At 32.8% G+C, this 21,897-nt stretch overlaps 2 protein-coding genes across 6 annotated transcripts in view; both read right to left on the bottom strand.

The window, feature by feature from the left end:
* The window catches only part of LOC122270755 (dermonecrotic toxin LcsSicTox-betaIC1-like), a 56,543-nt gene that overhangs the window by 15,388 nt on the left and 19,258 nt on the right, over positions 1 to 21,897 (bottom strand). The window contains exon 2 of one of the 5 annotated variants that reach the window (XM_087160958.1): positions 1,160 to 1,222. The exons of 1 other annotated variant lie outside the window; for it this stretch is intronic. The gene's annotated coding sequence lies outside the window, so the exon portion shown is untranslated. Of the gene's footprint in view, positions 1 to 1,159; positions 1,223 to 2,918; positions 3,122 to 6,533; positions 6,605 to 21,897 lie in introns of those variants that run through there. 3 more of the 5 variants (XM_087160960.1, XM_087160959.1, XM_087160957.1) reach the window with 3 other exon arrangements.
* On the bottom strand, positions 17,631 to 20,891 carry LOC122270757 (dermonecrotic toxin LgSicTox-alphaIC1-like). The gene is made up of 2 exons (XM_043049369.3): positions 20,283 to 20,891; positions 17,631 to 18,189 (listed from the first exon to the last, which is right to left on the bottom strand). Exons 1-2 carry the CDS (start codon positions 20,733 to 20,735, stop codon positions 17,731 to 17,733), a joined length of 912 nt encoding a protein of 303 aa, XP_042905303.1. The 5' UTR covers positions 20,736 to 20,891; the 3' UTR covers positions 17,631 to 17,730.

Below are 21,897 nucleotides of genomic sequence, written 5' to 3'. Positions count from 1 at the left end.
AATCGCACATTTTTTAAAAAAAAATTTGAAAAGCAAATCGTTGTAAACTGTGCTATATATAAGTAATTAAAGTTGTTCTTTAATAGAGGATAATTGTTGTTGTTGTTGTTAATTTACGTCGCACTAGAGCTGCACAATGGGCTATTAGCGACGGTCTGGGAAACATCCCTGAGGATGATCCAAAGACATGCCATCACAATTTTGATCCTCTGCGGAGGGGATTGCACCCCCGCTTCGGCAGCCCGACGACCTGTGCGCGAAGTCGAGCACTTTACGGTAGCACAGTTTAACGAGGACCAAACCCGCACACCCTCGGTCCCTATGCAGACTGATCCAAGTGGTCACCCACCCGCACACTTACCGTAGCCAGTGATGCTTGACTTCGGTGATCTGCTGGGAACCGTGTCTTAACGATCATTCCACTGCGGGACTTTATAGAGGGAAAAATTTTTTAATAAAATTCATAATATTTGAGGGAATCGTCTAAATCTAAATTTATTTTCAATTGAATGAGAAAGAGTCCTCTCTGAGAATTGAGTGAGTCCTCTCTGATTTGACAAAAATTCGTTTATCAGACTACTTATTTTAATGTTAATGTTAATGAAGTACTTGGTACAACTAAATAAGATTCTTTTCACAACACTAAAATATTTACTTTATTTTCTTCATATATAGAGAGAACAGTCGGCAAAGAATTCAGTTAGGTTAAAAAGCATTTCGTTTAAAAATAACAAATTCTAAAAGAAATAAAAATAAACAAATTAAAAATAAAAAATGCTGTTGCCAGCCATAGAATTTCTTGAAAGTTAACTTAGCAACATAAATCAAAATGACTTACAAGCGCAACTAGATCAAAATTATGATACCTGATCGCTTGACGTAACAGTTATCAACATTCAGATTTTTTTCTTGATTTGCCTTGAATCTAAAACCTCTTTAAGTTTAAATTTCAAAAAAATAGTCTCTGTTGTTTCAATCATAGGTTGCATATGATTTAACCGTAGTGGTAATCCTTTTTCAGTCACGAAATATTTCATTTTTATGTAGTACATGTAATTAAAAATAACTGTACTATTAAGAACCTAGAGAAACGGCACATTTACAGTTTCGCCCCCTCACTTTTATAAAATTAATAGGAAAATCTGTTAAATATTCTTACACCAGGAAATCTTACGACACATTCTGAAGGGAACTTCTTCTGAATCTTATCACTATGTAAGAACTGGAATATAAGGATAAAATTATTTTTAATAAATGTAACAAAATACTAGGAATCTAATTTATACTTTTTTATTTTAAAATATTTTAATTTTGCTTCAAAAGTCGAACTAGATGATGTATGTTAAAAAATATGTAAAGAAATTTTATGCTAACAGCGAAAGAAAAATAGTTTGTATAACAGGATAAATACTTAATGAAATACTAAATTAGTATTTTTTTTGTTGGTTAATGGCGGGCACTTGGGTCTATTTCCCATTGGCCTCAGAAATGCCAGGATTGCTACTCTCTTATCATTACCCAGTGAGCACCTATGGCTAAGCCACGGCGATGGAGCAGCGTCGCCCACGTCATACAACCACAAACCCGTTTATAGGGCGGGTTACATTCACACAATCACACAGAAGAAAGGACATAAAACACAGAGAGAAAGAGACATCCATGCCCTGAGCGGGATTCGAACTCGCAACCATCGACTCCGCAGTCAGACACGCTAACCACTCGGCTACCTGGTCGGCCCAAATTAGTATTAATTCTGAAATTTGATTAAATAAAAACTAAAAACAAAATAAAAACAGAAAAATTCAAAATACTATTTTTTTTTAAATGTAATATTTTCCATTTTCTTTTAACTGATATATTTATAATAAAATGTATAGACCTCTCTGAAGATCTGAAGACACAGATTTAAATGGATGAATTTGGAAATGTAAACTTTCATAAAATAAAGACAATTAACTTTATCAGTAGAAGGCAATTTTAATAACAGCAAGTATAGACTGTATGATTGTGATGGCATGTCTTCGGATCATCCTCCGGGATGTTTCCCAGACCGTCGCCAATAGCCCATTGTGCAGCTCTAGTGCGACGTAAATTAACAACAACAACAATAGACTGTATGAACAATAGATTATTTCGAAAAGATCTTTTATAAAAGTATAGAATGATATAAAATTAATTATTTACAAATGTTTTGTACCGAAATAATCCATAAAAACAAAACTGAAGCATGGATATAAATCTATTATATTAAAACAAAAAGTTAAAATTTTAAAATGAGATCTAAAAATTTTTTTCAAAATCTTTACAGCTATATCACCACATGCTTTGATAAAGATTCTAGCATGGAATCAGATTTTTTCCATAATCGTCCACATTTAACACTTTCAATTTTATATAATTTTGCTTGAAAAATAATTTAAATGTATTATTAATAGTATTTTATTTGAAAACGCTGAAAATAGCTAATTTAACAAATGCGAAAGAAAAAATTAAACTTAAAATAAAAATGATACTTAACTTATTTAGCTCGTAGAACATAACAATTTTACTTAGATTTATTATCGTTTGCTTTTTAAAATAAAACAATACAAATTCCAGCTTATAGCTCGCACATAAATAAATAATAAATAACTCACTCATGCTTGAACGAAAACAACTCATGTATCGCTCAAATATCTGCCACTCAAGTTCGATTTAACGCAAAACAAGTATTTTGCTCAAATATAGGTGTAAACTCAAGTTGAGTTTAAAAAATTTCACTTTTTTTTGAGTAGGAGAATTCACTCATTCATTTTATTTAAGAGTGCGAACTAATAAGTTAGGTCTTGTTATTAAGGTTTATACAAACTACAATTCACAGGTAATTTTTTATTATTAACACGTTCAAAATAATAAGAATAATTTGATTATTAACTTACGTTGAGCAAACTTTTGTGATATTAAGTAAAACAAAAGTGATATTAAGTAAGATCTGCTTTGCAGATCTATTTAAGTTGTTGCTGTTACTGAAAATACATTTTTTACAATACTTACTTCTAGGATTATACTTATAGCTTTTGGTCACGGGAGTCTTTTTTTTCCGTGATAACAAGCTAAGCAGAGTGTTTCAAATCGGTTTAATCGGAAAGTTCGTGATCTTCATACAAACCAAAAGAATTTAAATTATGTTTATTCATACGTATTTTTGTAAGGTATAAGAAAAATCTCAGAATAATTTCGAGCGTTTCATTTAACCAAAATTCGTGACTCAATCATTTTTCGTCACGCAGTGGACTGATCGTTAAGACACGTTTCCCAGCAGATCACCGAAGTCCACAATCACTGGCTGTGATCAGTGTATGGGTGGGTGACCACTTGGATTAGTCTGTGTGGGGACCGAGGTTGCGCGGTATTGGTCCTCGTCAAACTACTCTACCGTAAAGTGCTCGACTTCGAGTGCAGATCGTCAAGTTACCGAAGCGAGGGTGCCATTCCCTCTGCAGAGGATCAAAATTGAGATGGCACGTCTTCGACAATCCTCAGGGATGTTTCCCAGACCGTCGCCAATAGCTCATTGTGCAGCTCTAGGACGACGTAAATGAACTACAACAACAATCATTTCTTAATTCGCGATCTCAACGCTTGAACACGCCCTCTAGCGGGTAGTATATTTTCCGGCTTTTATTTATTAAGTTTTCATTTAGTTCTATCAGAAGCATTGGCGGAATAGGACGCCATTTTTTTAGCAACAAATAAGAAGCAAAATTTCCCTAAGGAAAAGGCAGAAGAACTTGGAAAAAAAATGACCCAGGACATTGGTAAATCTTTCTGAAATAGAACGCGCCCAACATTTGAAGAACAATTTCTCAATAATTTTTACCTTTTTATTATCAACTTGCAACCGATGACTTCCGATTCCATGATCGTATACTGTTACAGATGTGCATATTACAGTAAAAGATATTTTTTTTACCCATTGACAAAATGGGTCTTGGTTTCGATTTCATGACGTCCTCACTTTTCAACTACAGTAATTAAGAGTAGCAGTGCCCATGCGTTGCTGTGGCGACCTCTGCAGTTTAATAATTTTTTTTAGAATTCCTTTTTTCACTTTTAGTTTTGTTATGCATTAAGTTGGTGAGTTTATTTTTGAGATATGGGACCAGAGAGATCCCATAAATACTTCTTGAGTTGTGAATAAAAGATAATTTCATCATTTGAACGATATTTTTGTTTTAATTAAGAATCAGAAATTCTAACCTACAGTTCAAACTGGATCGTTTTCAATACTAATTCAGGTGAATGTCACAAATGAAGAGGGTCCTAACTAATTGACATGGTCCCAAAAGTTAGAGTTGAAGCAAGAAAAAAAAACGATGTCAAGACCTAAACTTACCGAGGCTCAAGCCAAAAAGCGTAGACGGGAATACCTTAAGCGTTACACATAAACGAAAGGATTCCGTTCGCAAAAGCAAGCATGAAGCCCGTCCCTCACAAAAGTACCAAAGTGGTTGAGAGAATTGAACTCTACCGAAGAGCGAATGGTGACTTTCCGAGCCCCTTTCATGCAAATACGGGAACGTTGATGTAGTTCATTTACGTCGCACAAGAGCTGCACAATGGGCTATTGGCGACGGTCTGGGAAACAGCCCTGAGGATGATCCGAAACCACGCCATCACAATTTTGATCGTCTGCGGAGGGGATGGCACCCTCGCTTCAGTAGCCCGACGACCTGCACGCGAAGTCGAGCACTTTACGGTAGAACAGTTTAACGAGGACCAATACCTCACACCCTCGGTGCTTACGCAGACTGATCCAAGTGGTCACCCACCCGCACACTTACCGCAGCCAGTGATGCTTGACTTTGGTGATCTGCTGGGAACCGTGTCTTAACGATCAGTCCACTGCGGGACGCAAATACGGGAACAGGGTGTTGATCACTAGTTAGGGATAAAAGGATCCATTGTCAACGTACCCAATAACTTGCATAAGACCGTAGGCTGTCTTCCATGCAATATAGATGATTCATTCACTATTAATGTAAAATGTAAAAAAAGGCCAAGCTTTCAAATCATATTTCATGTATGAACTTGTGAATCCGAAGCTGGTGTATGATGCAGCTTACAAATTTCCTTCAAACACCATTGTACCAATCCGAAATTGTTAATATTGCTCTCGATTGGCTGCTTAATGTCTGTTCAATCATCAAAAGAATTTACACAGAATGTGTCTGAGCTGCATTCAAATATGTCTGCGAAATCATGTAACGGGCAGTCCAAGATTAACAGTTAAAGATGTCCAGGAGGAAAACACACTAACGCTGCTTTTACAAAAATATTTATTAGTCCCGCAGTGGACTGATCGTTAAGACATAGTTCCCAGCAGATCACCGAAGTCAAGCATCACTGGCAACGGTCAGTGTGCTGGTGGGTGACCACTTGGATCAATCTGCGTAGGGACCGAGGGAGTGCGGTATTGGTCCTCGTTAAACTGTTCTACCGTAAAGTGTTCGACTTCGCGAGCAGGTCGTTGGGCTACCGAAGCCATCCCCTCTGCAGAGGATCAAAATTGTGATGGCTTGTAGTCACGTTTAAAATTTAAAAATAATTTTATTAAATTATGAATTTGTTCATTCAAGTCACTCTTTTTCATCTGCATTTGTATATTAATTTATCAATTTATTTGAGTCTAAGAAGTCTTATTAAGTCTCTCATTTTAAAATAATAAAAGTTTTAAAAAAAGAAACCAGTAAAAAGTTAAAGGTTAATAGAAGAGATAGAATATATTTTTAGATGTTCAATGCTCGTTTTAAATAAATAGGTTTGTTAAATAATAAATAAGTTAATAAAATTAAATTAAATAAGTAAGTTTGCTCGAATAAAGTAACACTCATAATAATCTGTTTATTTATGAAAATTCAATTACAAATGAATGATTTTTTTTCCTTAGAATTCCTTACTCCTTTCTGAAGATTGGGTGCAATCACTTAGGAAAAAAAACACTTCTTAAATCTAGATTATTGTTATTAAAATCAAAATATCATTAAAATTGTTTTTCGAAGTCTCTTTCGTCTTATGAAATAGCAATTTAGCGAAAAACTTTTTTTAGATCTGTTGCTGTGAGTTGTAACGGTTGTTCATAATTATTAGATACATTGTATGAGCTCATAAAAATTAGACATTTCGTTATAAGATTTTTACTATTTTTTAGAAAAATATCTAAGTTATTTCCGCAATTTCGCGGATTAAAAATTCTTTTCCTCAAGATAGTATTGGGGGGGAGGACTAGTTGTTTAGACTATAACTTGTTTAGACTCGCTAGTAATGATATAAATTTACTCAAAAATAATTTAAATATAATTTAAATAAAATTTAAATAAAGTTGTGTGTTTACAGAGCAGCACTTCATCAGGGGACACACTGTCTGTAAACACACAGGAGCCTTTCTGTTGTTAGTGGCAAAGCCAAAACTAACAGTGCCCCGAGGCCCCTAATGAAAATACAAGCATAAAGAATAATAATAATACTAATTACCACATTAAATAAATATTTACCATTATTAAATTCATATAAATTTGCAATATAATCACCTTTACTGAAACAAATATACAAAACACTTAGAAGAAATAAATATTTACCATTATTAAATTCATATAAATTTGCAATATAATCACCTTTACTGAAACAAATATACAAAACACTTAGAAGACATCAAAAAAACCGTTATTCAAAACAGTTACAGTCAAAAATAGTGTGCTGACACCTTGATAAAAATAAACAAATTAAAGAGCAATAGAATCCAAGTGCTGCCATCTGTCTGAAAAATCCCAACAAAATATTTTGAAAAAGAGAACATAATCCCAATAAATTTTTGTAAATGAAAACAAAATCCCAATAAATTTCAAGATGAAAACCAAATTGTTCACCGTCTAGGCCTGCTTAGACGGGCTTCAATATCGGCCAAGTTAATAGAATTTGTTTAAAATTTCTTTAATCAAAACATCAAAATTATTAAAGTTGAAAGGAAATTCATTTTTCGTTAAACTGTTTTTTAATACCTCAATAGCGGTCAAAAAATCTATACGGTTATTACAAATGAATTTGAATCTCATTATTTGACCAAATACAATATTCTTGAAAATTTTATAATAAAGGTTGGAATAAAAATGCGTAAGGTTAATAACATTAAAATTGAAATCCTTCCTGTTATCATAAACCCCTATGCAGGCCCGGACTGGCCAGTAGGCAGACCGGGCAAATGCCCGGTGGGCCGGTCTGGCATGAGGGCCGGTTGGACCGAGCAGCAGCGCAATTTTTTTTTTATACATTGCATGAATTTCAAATAATATTGCGCAAATAATAATAATATTAAATAACATATGTATGATATATGTAGCAATATTATTGTTTTAAAATACAGGGTGATTCAGAACATGTGCGCCACCCATTTTTTTTTTCGAGAATGGAGCAAATAACCGATTTGAAATAAAAAATCTAATAACTAAATCGATCCCAAGGAATTCAATAGTGATATTGCTAATTCCCGGAAGTACCGGAATTTGAACACAGTTTTGATTTTTTAAATGGAAATCTATATTTTATTTGGCATCATTGGAGAGGGTTTTCGAAAAAAAGTAACTTTTACTTGAAATTATTTTTATATCTCTTTCTGTTCTCAAGATAATAGATACGAAAAAATTCTGATTATTTACTTCAATTTATCATTTTTATCAAAAATAATTCACTTAAACTATCAAAATCGCTTCAACTTTTATAAAAGATGGGAAGAAAAGCACAAATGTGTTTCAATGAAGGTAAAAGACATTATGACGAAAAAAATCTATTTAATATGTATTTTTTCTTATCTATTATCTTGAAAATAGTAGGAGATATTAAAAAATATTTTAAGTAAAAGTTATTTCTTTTCGAAAACTCTCTTCAATGATACCAAATAAGATAAGGTTTCTATTGAAAAAAATATATGAAATATCGTGTATATGAAAGACTTCTCGCTGTTGCAGAGTGTATATAAATCTTCAACTGGACAGAATGTGTTTTCTTTAGTGGATTCAGTTTTAAAGTCTTGTAATATAGATATAACAAAGTGCATCGGTAATTCAACTGACGGGGCTGCAAATATGCAAGTTGAATATAAAGGATTTTCTTCATGACTTTCCAAAGAGTCCCCTGGTCAAATTCATGTTTGGTGTTACGCACATGTCTTAAATTTAGCTTTAGGAGATACCACGAAGGCACTAATTGAAAGTGCATAGTTTTTCAGCCTACTAAATAGCGTCGCAGTATTTTTCCGTGAATCATACCAATGCATGAACATCTGGGAACAAAGTAACGAGCACGGAAATAAAATAAAAAAGGCTCGCAACTATTGGAGAAACACGTTGGTGGTCCAAAGATTCCGCATTAAAGAAAATTTTTGGTTAATTTTCAAACTCAGATTCAACTATTAAGCCGTTATATGTCACATTGATTACAAGTTTAGAAACTATACAACAAAAATCAAATTTCAAGCCAAATATCCGTGCAAAGGCAAACATATTTTTAGAATCATTTTGCAAATATGAAACAGTAATCACCGTCAAAATATTCTCGAGAATATTTGAATTAACTACACCACTCTCCCAATATTTGCAAACTTCTGGTTTAGACATCTTAAAAACTTTTGGAATGGTATCAAAACGTGTTCAAAACTAAAAAAAATAGTGAGAGATTTTGAAGGTGTACAAAAAGTAACAGATGATTTTATTATTCGCGCAAATAAGGAACTTGAAGAAACTGAAATTCAAACAAAGTTTCCACAAAAAAGATTGAAGGAAAGAAAATTGATGCCGGGTGAAACAGCGTCGAATGAAACAGTTTTTGATGATGAAACCCTTGCATTTAAGATAAACGTCAATAACATTATTTTCAGCACAGTTGTAGCGTCAATGGAACGCCGATTTCCAGCAAATGGAAAATTGTACGCCGATTTTTCCTATCAAGATCCGAAGCGTTTCCCTGAAAAACGTCTCACCAAGCTTCAATCTGGGGAACTAAATGGCTTCATGGAAAGCTTCAATCTGGCGAACTAAGCAAACTCTTGCTAAAATTTGACGAAACAGCTATAGGTGAAAATTTTCGGATTGAACTTAGAAATTTAGCTTTACAATGGAAAAAACAAAAAATTCAGACTTAGAAGATTATAAAATAATCACAGAAGATCATTGAAATGAAGATAATAACGACTTTACTTTGGAAACAGAAGAAGTAAGTCTAAAATGTGAGACACGCAGTGCGTTCAAATATTGTGTTATTTGTTGCTACAAGATGTTACAGAGATTCAATTTATTGACCAATTCTTACAATTTAATTAGTCTAGCATTAAAATTTTTACTAACATTGTCAAAAACTCAGGTGGTTTGTGAAAGATCATTCTCCACATTAAAAGTAATTAAAAATCGAATGAGGAGTACTTTATCTTCTGATAATTTGAATACTCTCATGGTAATGGAAAAAGATCTATTAATGAAATTAGATAGCGACGACATAATCGATCATGTGGCAGAAAATAGTGAGCCTCTTCAAAGTTAAACTTAATTTTAATTTAATGACTTTTGAAGAAGCATTAAATCTATTTTTAAAATTTTTTTTACATAAATCATTCGTGTATGTGTAGTATAATAAATATTTTTATTTACTCTTCATCGTTTACCTTCTTTTTGATTTTATCAACCTATGTTTCCTCATAAGAACCATGTATTTTGAATTGAAATATATTCTATAAAGGATTATTAAGCAATTTTCATCTACTTTCTTACTTCGATAAATTAACTTACGTTTACGAGAATTTATAAGTAAAAAATGCCTAAAAACGATACTTTAGGATCCGCGTAAGCTTCGCGCACGCTGTATTTATGTGCAGTAGAGGGCCGATATCTCTAAAATGTCCGGGCCGATTTTAGATCCCAGTCCGGGCCTGCCCCTATGAGATTATTGTTATTAGAAATATTTATATCAAGATCTAAAAAATAAGCATGAGAGTCTTGTGAATTGGTTTTAATTCAACTCAGTTCTTCAGGATAAATATTATTAATCAAATCAAAATCACTACTATCGAAGATGATTAAATCATCAATAAACCTAAAACCTTTTAAAAAATTATTCTGTAAAAATTTATGTTCATAAAAGTGAAGGAAAATATTAGCGAATGCACTTGAATAACTATTACCCATAGAAATACCCTTAATTTGCCTGTAAAAACTAATACCTTTAAAAAGATAATTTTCAAAAATGTTGACATTGCATAAATTAATCCAGTCTTCCTTGTCAATACCTTCATTAATCAAATAATGTTCAAAAATTTCAATACAAATATTTTTTAAATTATTGTGAGGAATACTGGTAAAAAGATTTTCAAAATCACAGGTAAGAATTGTATTAACACGAGTGTTGTTTAAATATTTAATAACTTCTTGGTTGTTATTAATGATAAAATGTTTATCATTAGAAATAATTTTGTTTAAAATAATGTTTAAGTATTTAAAAAATCGTTTACCAAAAACAGAATTATAACACCCTGTGCAGCATGTAACAAATCTAAATTTAACAGGTGTTTTATGAAATTTAATGGTCGGAAATAAGTATGGGAAATTAAAACTATTTGGTTTTAATCCAATTTTTTTATAAAAAGCCAAAATTCTATTTTCAATTTCTTTCTTAGAGCTGTTAATCTTAAGGAAAGTATCATTATTATCATATTCAAAACCAATAATATTTCTAAAGAATTTTTTGCACATAAAGCCAAAATTATTTGAAGCTTTATCAACCACACAAATAATAAATTTCCTTTTCAATACTTCAATAGATTTAACAATATTAGAATTTAAATAAAAACCTTGGTATTTTGTGTTGTTATTTAAAAAATTCAATTTAAAATTATATAAAATTTTATATTTCCATTCGAAAAATCCTTCTATGGGCCAGTTATATTTCCTAGTGCACTTTGTAATAAAGCCGTCTAAATCTTTACTAATTGAGGAAATGATAAAAGGCAAATTATAATTTCTTCTTGGTCTAAATTTTGTACCAAGTCCCATTAGCAATCTTAGATTTTTATCAGTAACAAGGTCAAGGTTACCCGTTACAATGTGTCCATGATATTTATCAACAAAATCTTTATAATGCAATTGTTTACACAAACAGATATCCTCAAGTTCCATTAAATTTTGACAGAAAAAATTGTAGTTGCTAATAATATTCTTCAACGTCTTGCTATATTTGAAACAAATCGAAACACTAATCTTGTCCTTAATAGGAAAAATGTCATCAAGACCATTAGACTCGCGTCATGCACGTTCTGCCCGAGAAATGTCATTGAAACTTGACATACACGTCATACCAACCATTGGGGAAAAACTAAGGCTCCTATACTATGAGAGCTGACACAAGCGACTAGGGGAAGGACGATTCCATAATGTTAAAAACTTAAGAGTTTCGTCGGAAGAGTAAAAATAGGGAAAGAGGGTAATTACACTGAGAATAATGGGGATTTTTTTGTTCGCTTCCTTGGCGTATTGGCTAAATTTCAAAGGTTTACCGTCACCGTTCGCATTTGTTGCTATGTTTATTTTTTGCGACGTTTGCTGTCATTTTCGAACTCGCATAAAAAATGTTATTTGTTGAATTTTTTCGTTATGTCTTTGTTTTTATCATTGTTATCTGTTTTGCTTCTGTTTTTACATTTTTTTTTACTTTAAAGTTAGTTAGATCTTAATATATGTATGTGACCGGCAAAGTATGAAACGCCGGCATTGTATAGAATGCTGGATGTTTTTAGGCAAAGTATGAAATGTGAGAATTATACCGGGCCTTAAAAAAACCTTAAAAAAACATCAGTGTAGCGTATACCGGGCAAATGTATACCTGGCAATAACACTTGACGTTAAAAAAAATTCAGTGTAGGGTATACCGGGCAAATATATACCGGGTAATAGCATTTGACCTTAAAAAAACATCAGTGTAGCGTATGCCGGGCAAATATATACCGGGCAAATGTATACCGGGCAATGGTTTGACCTTAAAAAAACATCAGCGTAGGGTATACCGGGCAAATACATACCGGGCAATGGCACTGAACCTTAAAAAAACATCAGTGTAGCGTATACCGGGCAGTGGCACTTGACCTTAAAAAAACATCAGTGTAGCGTATACCGGGCAATGGCACTTGACCTTAAAAAAACATCAGTGTAGCGTATACCGGGCAAATATATACCGGGCAGTGGCACTTGACCTTAAAAAGCATCAGTGTAGCGTATACCGGGCAATGGCACTTGACCTTAAAGAAACATCGGTGTAGGGTATGCCGGGAAATATATACCGGGCAGTGGCACTTGACCTTAAAAAAACACAGTGTAGCGTATACCGGGCAAATATATACCGGGCAATGGCACTTGACCTTAAAAAACATCAGTGTAGCGTATACCGGGCAATGGTACTTGACCTTAAAAAAACATCAGTGTAGGATATACCGGGCAAATATATACCGGGCAGAGGCACTTGACCTTAAAAAAACATCAGTGTAGCGTATACCGGGCAATGGCACTTGACCTTAAAAAAACATCAGTGTAGCGTATACCGGGCAAATATATACCGGGCAGTGGCACTTGACCTTAAAAAACATCAGTGTAGCGTATACCGGGCAATGGCACTTGACCTTAAAAAAACATCGGTGTAGGGTATGCCGGGAAATATATACCGGGCAATGGCACTTGACCTTAAAAAAAAACACCAGTGCAGGGTATACCGAGTAGTGGCACTTATACTAGATCTAGTTGACTAGACTTTTGGTAAATGTCTGAAATATATACAAGGTCTAGTTAAGTGCCACTGCCCGGTATACCCTACACTGATGTTTTTTTAAGGTCAAGTGCCACTGCCCGGTTTATATACGGAATTCTTTTCATGATCTCCCCCCCCCCTCACGCTCCTCCAACATGTACAGAATTGATGGAACAGCGACCGATAATTGTGAACAGTACTGAGGTACGTACCTCTCTGCATCAAAAACGTTCCTTGAAGATAAAAAAAATCAAATCTGACTGTCTTCTCTGTAAAGCCTAATAATCAATTCTTTCTTTTTTGATGATCCTAGTTAAGTTTTTTTTTTCAGAAAATCCCGCCAAAATTTGACTTCTAATGTTGGCACTAAAATAAGGCGATATTTTGCTCACCAGCAACGTTTTCCCGATATCGAGCTCATTTTCCCCTTTCTAAATTTTCTAAGTCCGTTTGTATTATGGAATCGTCCTGTCCCTAGTCGCTTGTAGACCTATCAAGCAATATTGGAGCAAACAAGTTCGCAAGTTAATGTTATGTTAAGTTATGTATGTTAAGTTATTATGTTAAGTTAACGTAAAATAAAAAATGCTTACGATACAAAAAAAAAAAAAAAAAAAAACCAATTCTAAAAATTCCTTACATTAAAATAAACAACTTTCATGTTTTTTCTTTTTTGATTCATAATCGGACGCAGAAAACCATTCTATAGAAAACTATCATCAAATAAGAAAAAAATTACTTAAAAGTAAAATTTTTTATTTTATAAAAATTAACACTTACCTGCTTTATAAATCAGAAGAATTCCAAAATGATTTGTTCTTCGATTTTTGTTAATATCTTTTAGTGCTACGAAAATGCTTCTTTGGGATTTGCCAAAAATAGAACAAGATGCAATTTAATTTTTTCAGGAGCGAAATATTTTGCCCATTGTCCACCGAAATCCGATAAACTACTTTGATTTTAAATAAAGTATTTCATTTTATGATTTGTCGCAAAAATATTGGTGTAGATTGGTGGCACTTAAAAACCGCCAAATCTGTAGTTGCGGTGGCGTTATTACGTAAGTACCGAATTTTTATTCCATACTTTTTAGAATCATATTACTTCAAACATTAGAATATGCAAGAAGTATACATTAACACATAATGTTATACCATTTAATTTTTCAAAACGATTATTTTAACAATTTTTATCAAAAAATTATAAACTAAAAAACGTAAAATAAAGAATTCTTAGGATAAAAAAACGATTTTAAAAATTCCTCATATTGAAATAAAAAACTTCCATATTGTTTCTCTTTTTATTCTTATAGTTCTTAATCAGACGTAAAAAAGCATTCTGTAGAGAACTATCATCAAATTAAAAAAAAATATTTACAAGCAAATTTTTTATTGTAAAAATCATTGCACTTACCTGATTTATAATTCCCGGAGAATTCCAAAATGATAAGTTCCTTGTTTGAAAACTTTATTCTCAAATAATAGATACATAGTTTATCCCTTCATTACTTTTAGATAACTCAGGCTACACAGCAAATCAGGATATCCTCAGGCTACACAGCAAAATTTTATAGTTGATATGAATTTGAATATGTAGCTAAACACAGAATAGCTGAATTCTAGTTGAACTTATTCTTTCAAAACTAAAAAATACTTACCAAGAAAACGATTAAAATTAATTAAGAATCAGCACAAATGACACTATTTCAAGTAACTTGGATAATTTTTTATTGTTGTTTTCCGAATTATATGGATAGAGAAATATATACTATTCTACAACGAAGAAGAATATTCTATAACTATTACAATTCTGTATGTTCTGAATTCATATTTATTCACTGGAATGACGAAAGCAATGTTGACTTCACTTTAATTCGTAATGAATTGAAGACAGAAGAAGTGCATTTTACCTTAATACACACATCTGTAACAGTATCCGAAATCGGAAGTCATCAGTTGCAAGTTTGTTGATAATAGAAATTAAAAATTATTGAGGAAGTTTTCTTCAAATGTTTGGCGTGTTCTGTTCCTGAAAGATTTACTAATATTCTGGAGATTTTTTTCAAGTTCTTCAGCTTTTCCTTAGGGAAATTTTGATTTTGATTTGCAGCTAAGAAAATGGCGTCCGTCATGGCCAATGACTTTCATGGAACTAAATGAAAACGTGATAAATTAATGTCTGATATTTACAGACTCCCGCTAGAGGGCGTACTCGAGTGTTGCGATCGCGAATTGTTAATTAGTATGTTATGTTATGTGCTTATGTTAGCTCTTCATTATTGGAGGAAAAGCTTTTGCTCCAAAAATAAATGATAAGTCGGCCGGTCTAATTCATGAACTCTAGAAAAAACCTCCTAGGAAAAAAAATGTTCGAATTCGACCATCTGGTGAAAGAATCGCGCGCATGAGGATTCGAACACAATTTGGAAAAGTAGAACTAGATTGAAACATTCTCTTGTTTCAAGTTTAGCTTGGGAAAAAAAAGTCCGAAATTCGCCGAATGTTCTCGAGAAATTTCGAAAATTTCTCTGGACCACAAATACAGAAATCCGTAGACATGGCATAAATAACAAAAGATAAATATGGTGCAGATAAAAAGACGAAAAAAAATTTCAACATAAATATTCTCTCATTTCCTGGTTCTTCCCTTCTGTGCACTTCAAGAATATTAGTTTAGAGAATAGAAAGACGGAATTAGGACTATCTTTGAACTATTTTCATGTCATCACTTAACGATTTTTCAGTTTTAGGGAAGTACTAAATTTTTGTTAATATCTAAGGGAAAAATTTAAAGAACCAAAAATGTCTCCCATTGTAAGAAAGCAATAATAATTCGCGAATACGATCGTGAAAATTTGTGCCGCAACAGACTTGCTACTCTAATTCATAGCATAGGCTCAATTGGGTACTTACAATTCAAGAAGATCACCCACAAATCAAATGGCGTGTTAAAGTTAAGCTAAATTTCTTCACATAAGTTAGAATATTAACACGTTGAATTCCATGGGGGGTCACCGGTGACCGGCACTGAGTTTGCTCGTAGTGCCACGGGGGTCATCGGTGACTAGCGAAGCCAAGATTATTCAAAACACATAATTCGAGTAAATTTTTAATTTATTTTTTAATATTATTATCGTTATTGAAGGGGTTTGAAGAAATTAATGCAATATAGAACACACAAAAATAGTTTTATTTATGTACTCAGCAAATAAATATTTTCAAGTGGTAATTTATCAATTGGGATTGTTGGTTTAATAAATTCAATGTAGTAGATTTTATCCACCATTATTTCTAAACAATTCGTAGGCTTTGTTAAATGTCATGTATCTAAATGTGTTTTGTCGCCAAGTCAGGATAGCTCGCCAATTTGGCTAGCGCTTCTTAATGTTTGTGTTAATAATTACTTCATTCGTTGAGGATGTGCTATAGTGAGCTTCCTATAATAAAAAAATTTGGATATCAACTAAAATAAATCGTTCCGTCGTTTGTTGAGGACATTCTATGGTGTATTGTCCTTTATTAAAACCAATCGTTAAATTTACAGTCCAGGCTTATATAATTCACCACTTAAATCAGATATGTCATGCTAAACCTTTTAATAGACTAGCAAAATCTGTCTAATATTTGGAAATTGAGTTTGTAGTTATTTACCGTTTGGCCAGACGGGAAAGCCATGTAAAATTACGTCGCATTCAGCGTGTTAATATTCTAACTTATGTGAAGAAGAACTTATGTGAAGGTGAAGCTCATTAAATACAGCGCTGTATCTCACTTCGAATTCATTGAAATATAATTTTTTCTCGTCTGCGTCTTTTACTTAACTTAGATTTATTATTTGATAATGCATTTATTTATAGCCGTGATGTACTTTTGCTTAGTGTACCTGGCAACTTCGATGCATAATTAGTTTATGTTCTACATGGTTTCGTCTCTGTCTTTGTGTTAAGTAAGAAATATACAGTGAAAGAATTAAAATCTTTGTGAAAGAATATAGAACGTGTCTCTAAAAAATTGATATTTAAAGTGCTTGGCTTACTCGAAATAGAATGGAAAGAACATTCGCTCACGAAACAAATGCCACGTTTCAACAACCAATCAGGATCGAGATATCCACTTTACGTCACTTGCAGGCATCCATTTGCATTAAATTTGCCAAGCACACGCTCAAAACAAAATAGAATATTCAACTGTGAGTAGTTTCTCAATCTTTAGGAGCAACATGCCTTCGGTATATTCTCCCGTGCAAATGGCAAATTTCTGTCGTTCTGATAAAACAATTTCACTAAGAAATTCTAGCGAAATTATTTTATCAGAATGACAGTAATTTGTTATTTGCGCGGGAGAATATGCCGAAGGCATGGATTAACGCGAGTTTAGTATTTTATGGAGGGGTGAGAAAATAATCTCAAGGTCTTACATAAAATAGAAATCAACATTGTACGTACATAAATCAAACTTTCAGCCTCGAAGGGGCATCTATTACTTCATCACAAAGGGAGTGCAATGATTTAATGAAGCAGAAGACAGCACAAATGTCGACTCTGATTGAAAATGACCAAATAAAATTAAGTAAACTACAAGTAAAATAGAAATGACCCCCATGTCTCTATCCACCAACATGATTGGCATCTGCCTCAAATTGAATAAATTCTTTTTTGTTCATAAAAAAAGCGCCATCTTTTGGTCTAAATTTGAACTAATTTTGTATTGTAGATTTCAGTTTACAATGGTTCATATAGCGTATATACCAAATTTCTTCGATATATGACAATCAGAAATGATTTTAGCTTAGTATTAAAATTATAGCTTTGCTTCTAATTTAAGACTCTCAAACTGTGATTTATTTTATTTTTCATGACAAAAGAGCTTTGAAAAACATCTTTACATCAACAAAATTCTCCAACTAAAAGGTTATAAACTATCCTTGAAATCTCGCAAAGGGTTGGTCAGATACCGTTGCAGGGCGAAAACTTTTCTTGTATTTTGACTCGTTCAGCACCTCAACCAGATTTCGTGGAACATTCGTTATAAAACCATCAACCCCTAAATCCAAAGAACTCCTCAATTTAAATTTCGAATCAATTGTCCATTCATAAACTTTCTTTATGAATCCACCCGAGTTTCTGACTTTGATTTCAGCTTTCAGGCGCTGAACTGGATGAAGAGCACTGAAACAGTTTGTGGTACCGTCGCCAAGCCAAATGTTCGACACATTTAGCTCTTGAAATATTTCTTGAATGTCAGAAATGTGTTGAAGACCGCCGTCGAATCCAATATCCGTTAGACGAGATTCCTGATTCCTGTCTTTAAATTCTTGCAGAAATCCAGCAATCGCATCTTTTTTATCCACCTCGTTTATGTAAATTAGTGCCCTTACCTGCAATAAATAAATAAATAACTCTGGATTAATTCTGTGAAAGTAAAGCTTGTGTACAGGCATCCAAAGCAAATATCAATTGCTTTGAATGTCTGTTGAATAAAACTATTCATGCAATTAGCATGTTTATTCCAATGGTTTCGCATAGTGTTCCTATATTTAAACTAACTTTAAAGAGTTACTACAAACGGATTTACGATAGGTTGAGAGCCAAATTTACGAAACAAAAGTTTTCTCGAAGAGTTGACGAGATATTTTTATTCTGCGTAATCTCTAAATGATGTATAAGTATTCTTTTTCCTTGCTTTTAAAATACTTCTTAGCTATGCAAAATATCCATTACGGTGAAATTTGTCAAATTGTAAGTTGTAAGTTGACCATCAAAGTTGGCTACTATTACAAAGAGCCGAATATGTCTCGCATAATAAAAAGAAGTAAAACACATGAAACTTGACCACCAGTCTATCTTGCAGCTGAAATAATTCAACTTTGTCCAGGTGTGTTATTAAATGCTATTCTAACCCCTGTGTAAGTTGACCATCGAAAAGAAACTTTTTCCCGGAAATTTTCTATGCTATCATATTAAGTTGAGTATCAGAGTTTGACTGAATATTTGAAACAGTATTAAAAGCTAAGTTAAACTCCTTTCCGAATTCACCATGTATGGATTGGAGGATATTGCAACAAATAGGATTGTAAGTACAACAAATTTTTTTTTCCAATACCCACCTGGTGAATGACTTACATTCTGCAGGCAGTTAACGTTAACCCACCATATTAGGTGGGCCAACGTTGCTCCCACAGTAAGGACAGATAATACAGAGAAGGAAAGAACATCCATGCCTTGCCCGGGATTCGAACCCCGAACCTTTCTGATGCAAGGGCAGTTCCTTAACCTCTACACAGGCCGGTCGGCAGTGCAACAAAATACATTTCAAAACGCAGCAGGATATAATACCTTATACGTTTTCTGATTACATAAATCTTCTTGCATATATCTAACATGTACCACTAACATATAGGAATATATTTTTAATCTATTTAATTTATGCAACGAATTATAACTCATTCTGTTAATTATTATCTCTTAATTTTAAAGTCACGCTAAAAAAATTAACTTTTATCTTTATATTGTTTGATAATATAAAGAAATCCATGAATAACGTGACATAAAAATAACATGTTATAAGAATTGATAGATAAAAGCAACGAAATACTGACTCATCCCTCTCAATAAGTTGACCACCTCTCTTAGTTGATCCTGAAATAAATGCACCACAAGTGGTCAACTTACACAAGTTTCACAGTACAGTGTTAAAAATATATATATTTTGTGAATGGTTGGAGAAATCAATGATAACTATACTTGTACTTCAATCAAGTTACTTTTGTTATTATGTGATGAATAATTTTTCTCCGATGACGTAAGCCCCACCGGGGAGGGAATTTACAATCCAGCAACCTTTAACAACTCGTTTTTTTTTTTTTTTTTTTTTTTTTTTTAAACGGTTTACCCCTTGACTGCAGCTGGTCGCAATTATAATGCAAGCTTTTATTTCACTTAGAATTTGCTGCTTTAACTAAAAAACGGTATAGATTGTTACAATTGATTATCTAGATTATTAAAAAAAGGTTATGATTATTATAATTACTTACTTTTTTATTATTTAAAAAAAATTAAAATATCAAAATAGGTCGTTAAAGGCCACTGGATTGGATGACTGAAAAATCACCTCAGAGGATATAGTCGTCTGTGAAATATGCGCAAAAAAATTAATTTTTGTATTGATATTTGATAAATCCTTTATTGCATATTGCAATGTTTTTTTTTAACGGCAGGCTTGCTCATTTAACATAACCCTAAGTTACGGGGGCGAGCAACATTACCCGCGCCACATTCCAGATTCACACACCAGATAATAACACATAAAGAGAAACATCCATGCCTTGAGCGGGATTCGAATTCGCAATTATTGGTTTCGAGAGGGCATATAAGGGAAGGCATATTGGAGATTTTACAGAAAAACAACACAACCTTAAAAACCAAGAAACTTTGAGTCTTAATAATTACTTATATCAGACACTAGACTCACCTCTCGTTCTCTTTTGCCATCAGTCCATAAGTAATCTAATATATGTCGTGCAATTTCACGCCCTGAAGTCCGAATATCTTTGGAGGAATCCAATTTCAAATCAAAAAATTGCATGATCAGTTTATTGTAGTAAGAATTTTTTGCTGAGGGATCTGTTATGTCCCGTAAGTATGTCAAGTATTCCGGCAATCGCACATGTTTATCACATATTCTAAAGCAATCTCCCGGACAACCGTGATAAAGCTCCTTTACTGAACCATTAGGAAAAAAATGAACGTCGGACTCTAAGACGTTGGCTCCTTCATCCAAAAATGGTATCACGTCTTCTATGCTATTTGCCATGTGCCCTATAATGTATACGGGTCTTTGTTCGTCTGCACTTGCACTAAACTTGAAAATGGAGATTGAAACCAAACAAAATAGAATACATATTGATGGAAATCTTCCAAGCATGGTGAGAAAGTTTTAATTCCAGTTGACACGAAAATATTTTTAAAAGATTCTCTTCCAATCCAATTTTCCCAACTATATAATACAAACTTTTTGGATAGCCTAGAAATAAATAACATGAGACGTAATAAGTAAATCAAGTTGAGTAACAAACATAAGGCATTTTTGCAAACTACAGACGTTTATATAATTCCCAATCATTTTAATCAAAGAACAAGATCAGTCAAATTTTCTCAGTAATTGAAAGATTTTACGATTGCTTGGGTATAAACAGTTGGAAGCAATTTCAAAGCAGACGTACTTATAATAGAAAGAAGATAATAGAAAATAAGTTTATGGCATTCGAGACTTATTATGAAAAGTAACCTATCTACTCGTAAAATGGCTTATGATTGAATTCTATTCCCATTAATTTTCAGGTTGAATATGTAAGATATTATGTAATGACCCTATTTTTTATGCATCTCAAAAATAAATTCAGAAAGTATGTAAAGTCGCAAATAAATATTAAAGCGAGAAGGGAACAAAACCGATGCTGAAATTTGTTAAGTAGTTAATGAGGCGATTTTAAGAATGTTAAAACATTTTTGATTAGGGGAGAGTCGGGTAGCCCCGCCCAGCGGGTACCCCCGCCCACAGTCAATTTCATATGTATAGAATATTTTTTCAAGTCAATGGGCCATCGGACATTAATTGTTATACTAAAAAAAGATTATTTTCAAAGTTTCAAGTATTTATGCAGCTGGTAACATGGTAAACAATAGTTTTGAAAATATGTTGAATACAGTAGTCATGAAATTAAGAAAAATTGGTTGAATGTTTCGATTAAACTTCATTTTAATACTAAAAAAAGAATTTTTTCTATACATACAGCATTAAAGTATGTAGTCTTAAGTTTAATTTGCACAAAGAAAGAAGTTTGTATGTAAAAAATTGTTCGAGTAATGACAAATTTACAAAAAAATTGGATTTCGGGTAGCCCCGCTCACATGAATGTCGGATATCACCGGCCAATTTTATTTCGTCGATAAATGTACGGTTGCAAAGATTATTATTTTATTGCTTCAAATTTGAATGTTATATGCATTTTTAACAACAAATATATGTTTTAATATTATATGAAACCTAAATTTATATATTTAAAAATGAAAAATTAAATATTTTT

This window comes from Parasteatoda tepidariorum, chromosome 4, assembly GCF_982258835.1.
Source record: "Parasteatoda tepidariorum strain Cologne lab strain chromosome 4, Ptep-v5.0, whole genome shotgun sequence".
Lineage (NCBI taxonomy): Eukaryota > Metazoa > Arthropoda > Arachnida > Araneae > Theridiidae > Parasteatoda > Parasteatoda tepidariorum.
Note: the sequence above shows the minus strand (reverse complement) of the source record. Positions and strands in the feature narration are given on the sequence as shown.

Coding starts and splice junctions, on each gene's coding strand:
- LOC122270757 (XM_043049369.3), bottom strand. CDS start 20,735: ATGCTTGGAAGATTTCCATCAATATGTATTCTATTTTGTTTGGTTTCA. Junction 18,190..20,282: donor ATGGCAAAAGAGAACGAGAG/GTGAGTCTAGTG, acceptor TATTTATTGCAG/GTAAGGGCACTAATTTACAT.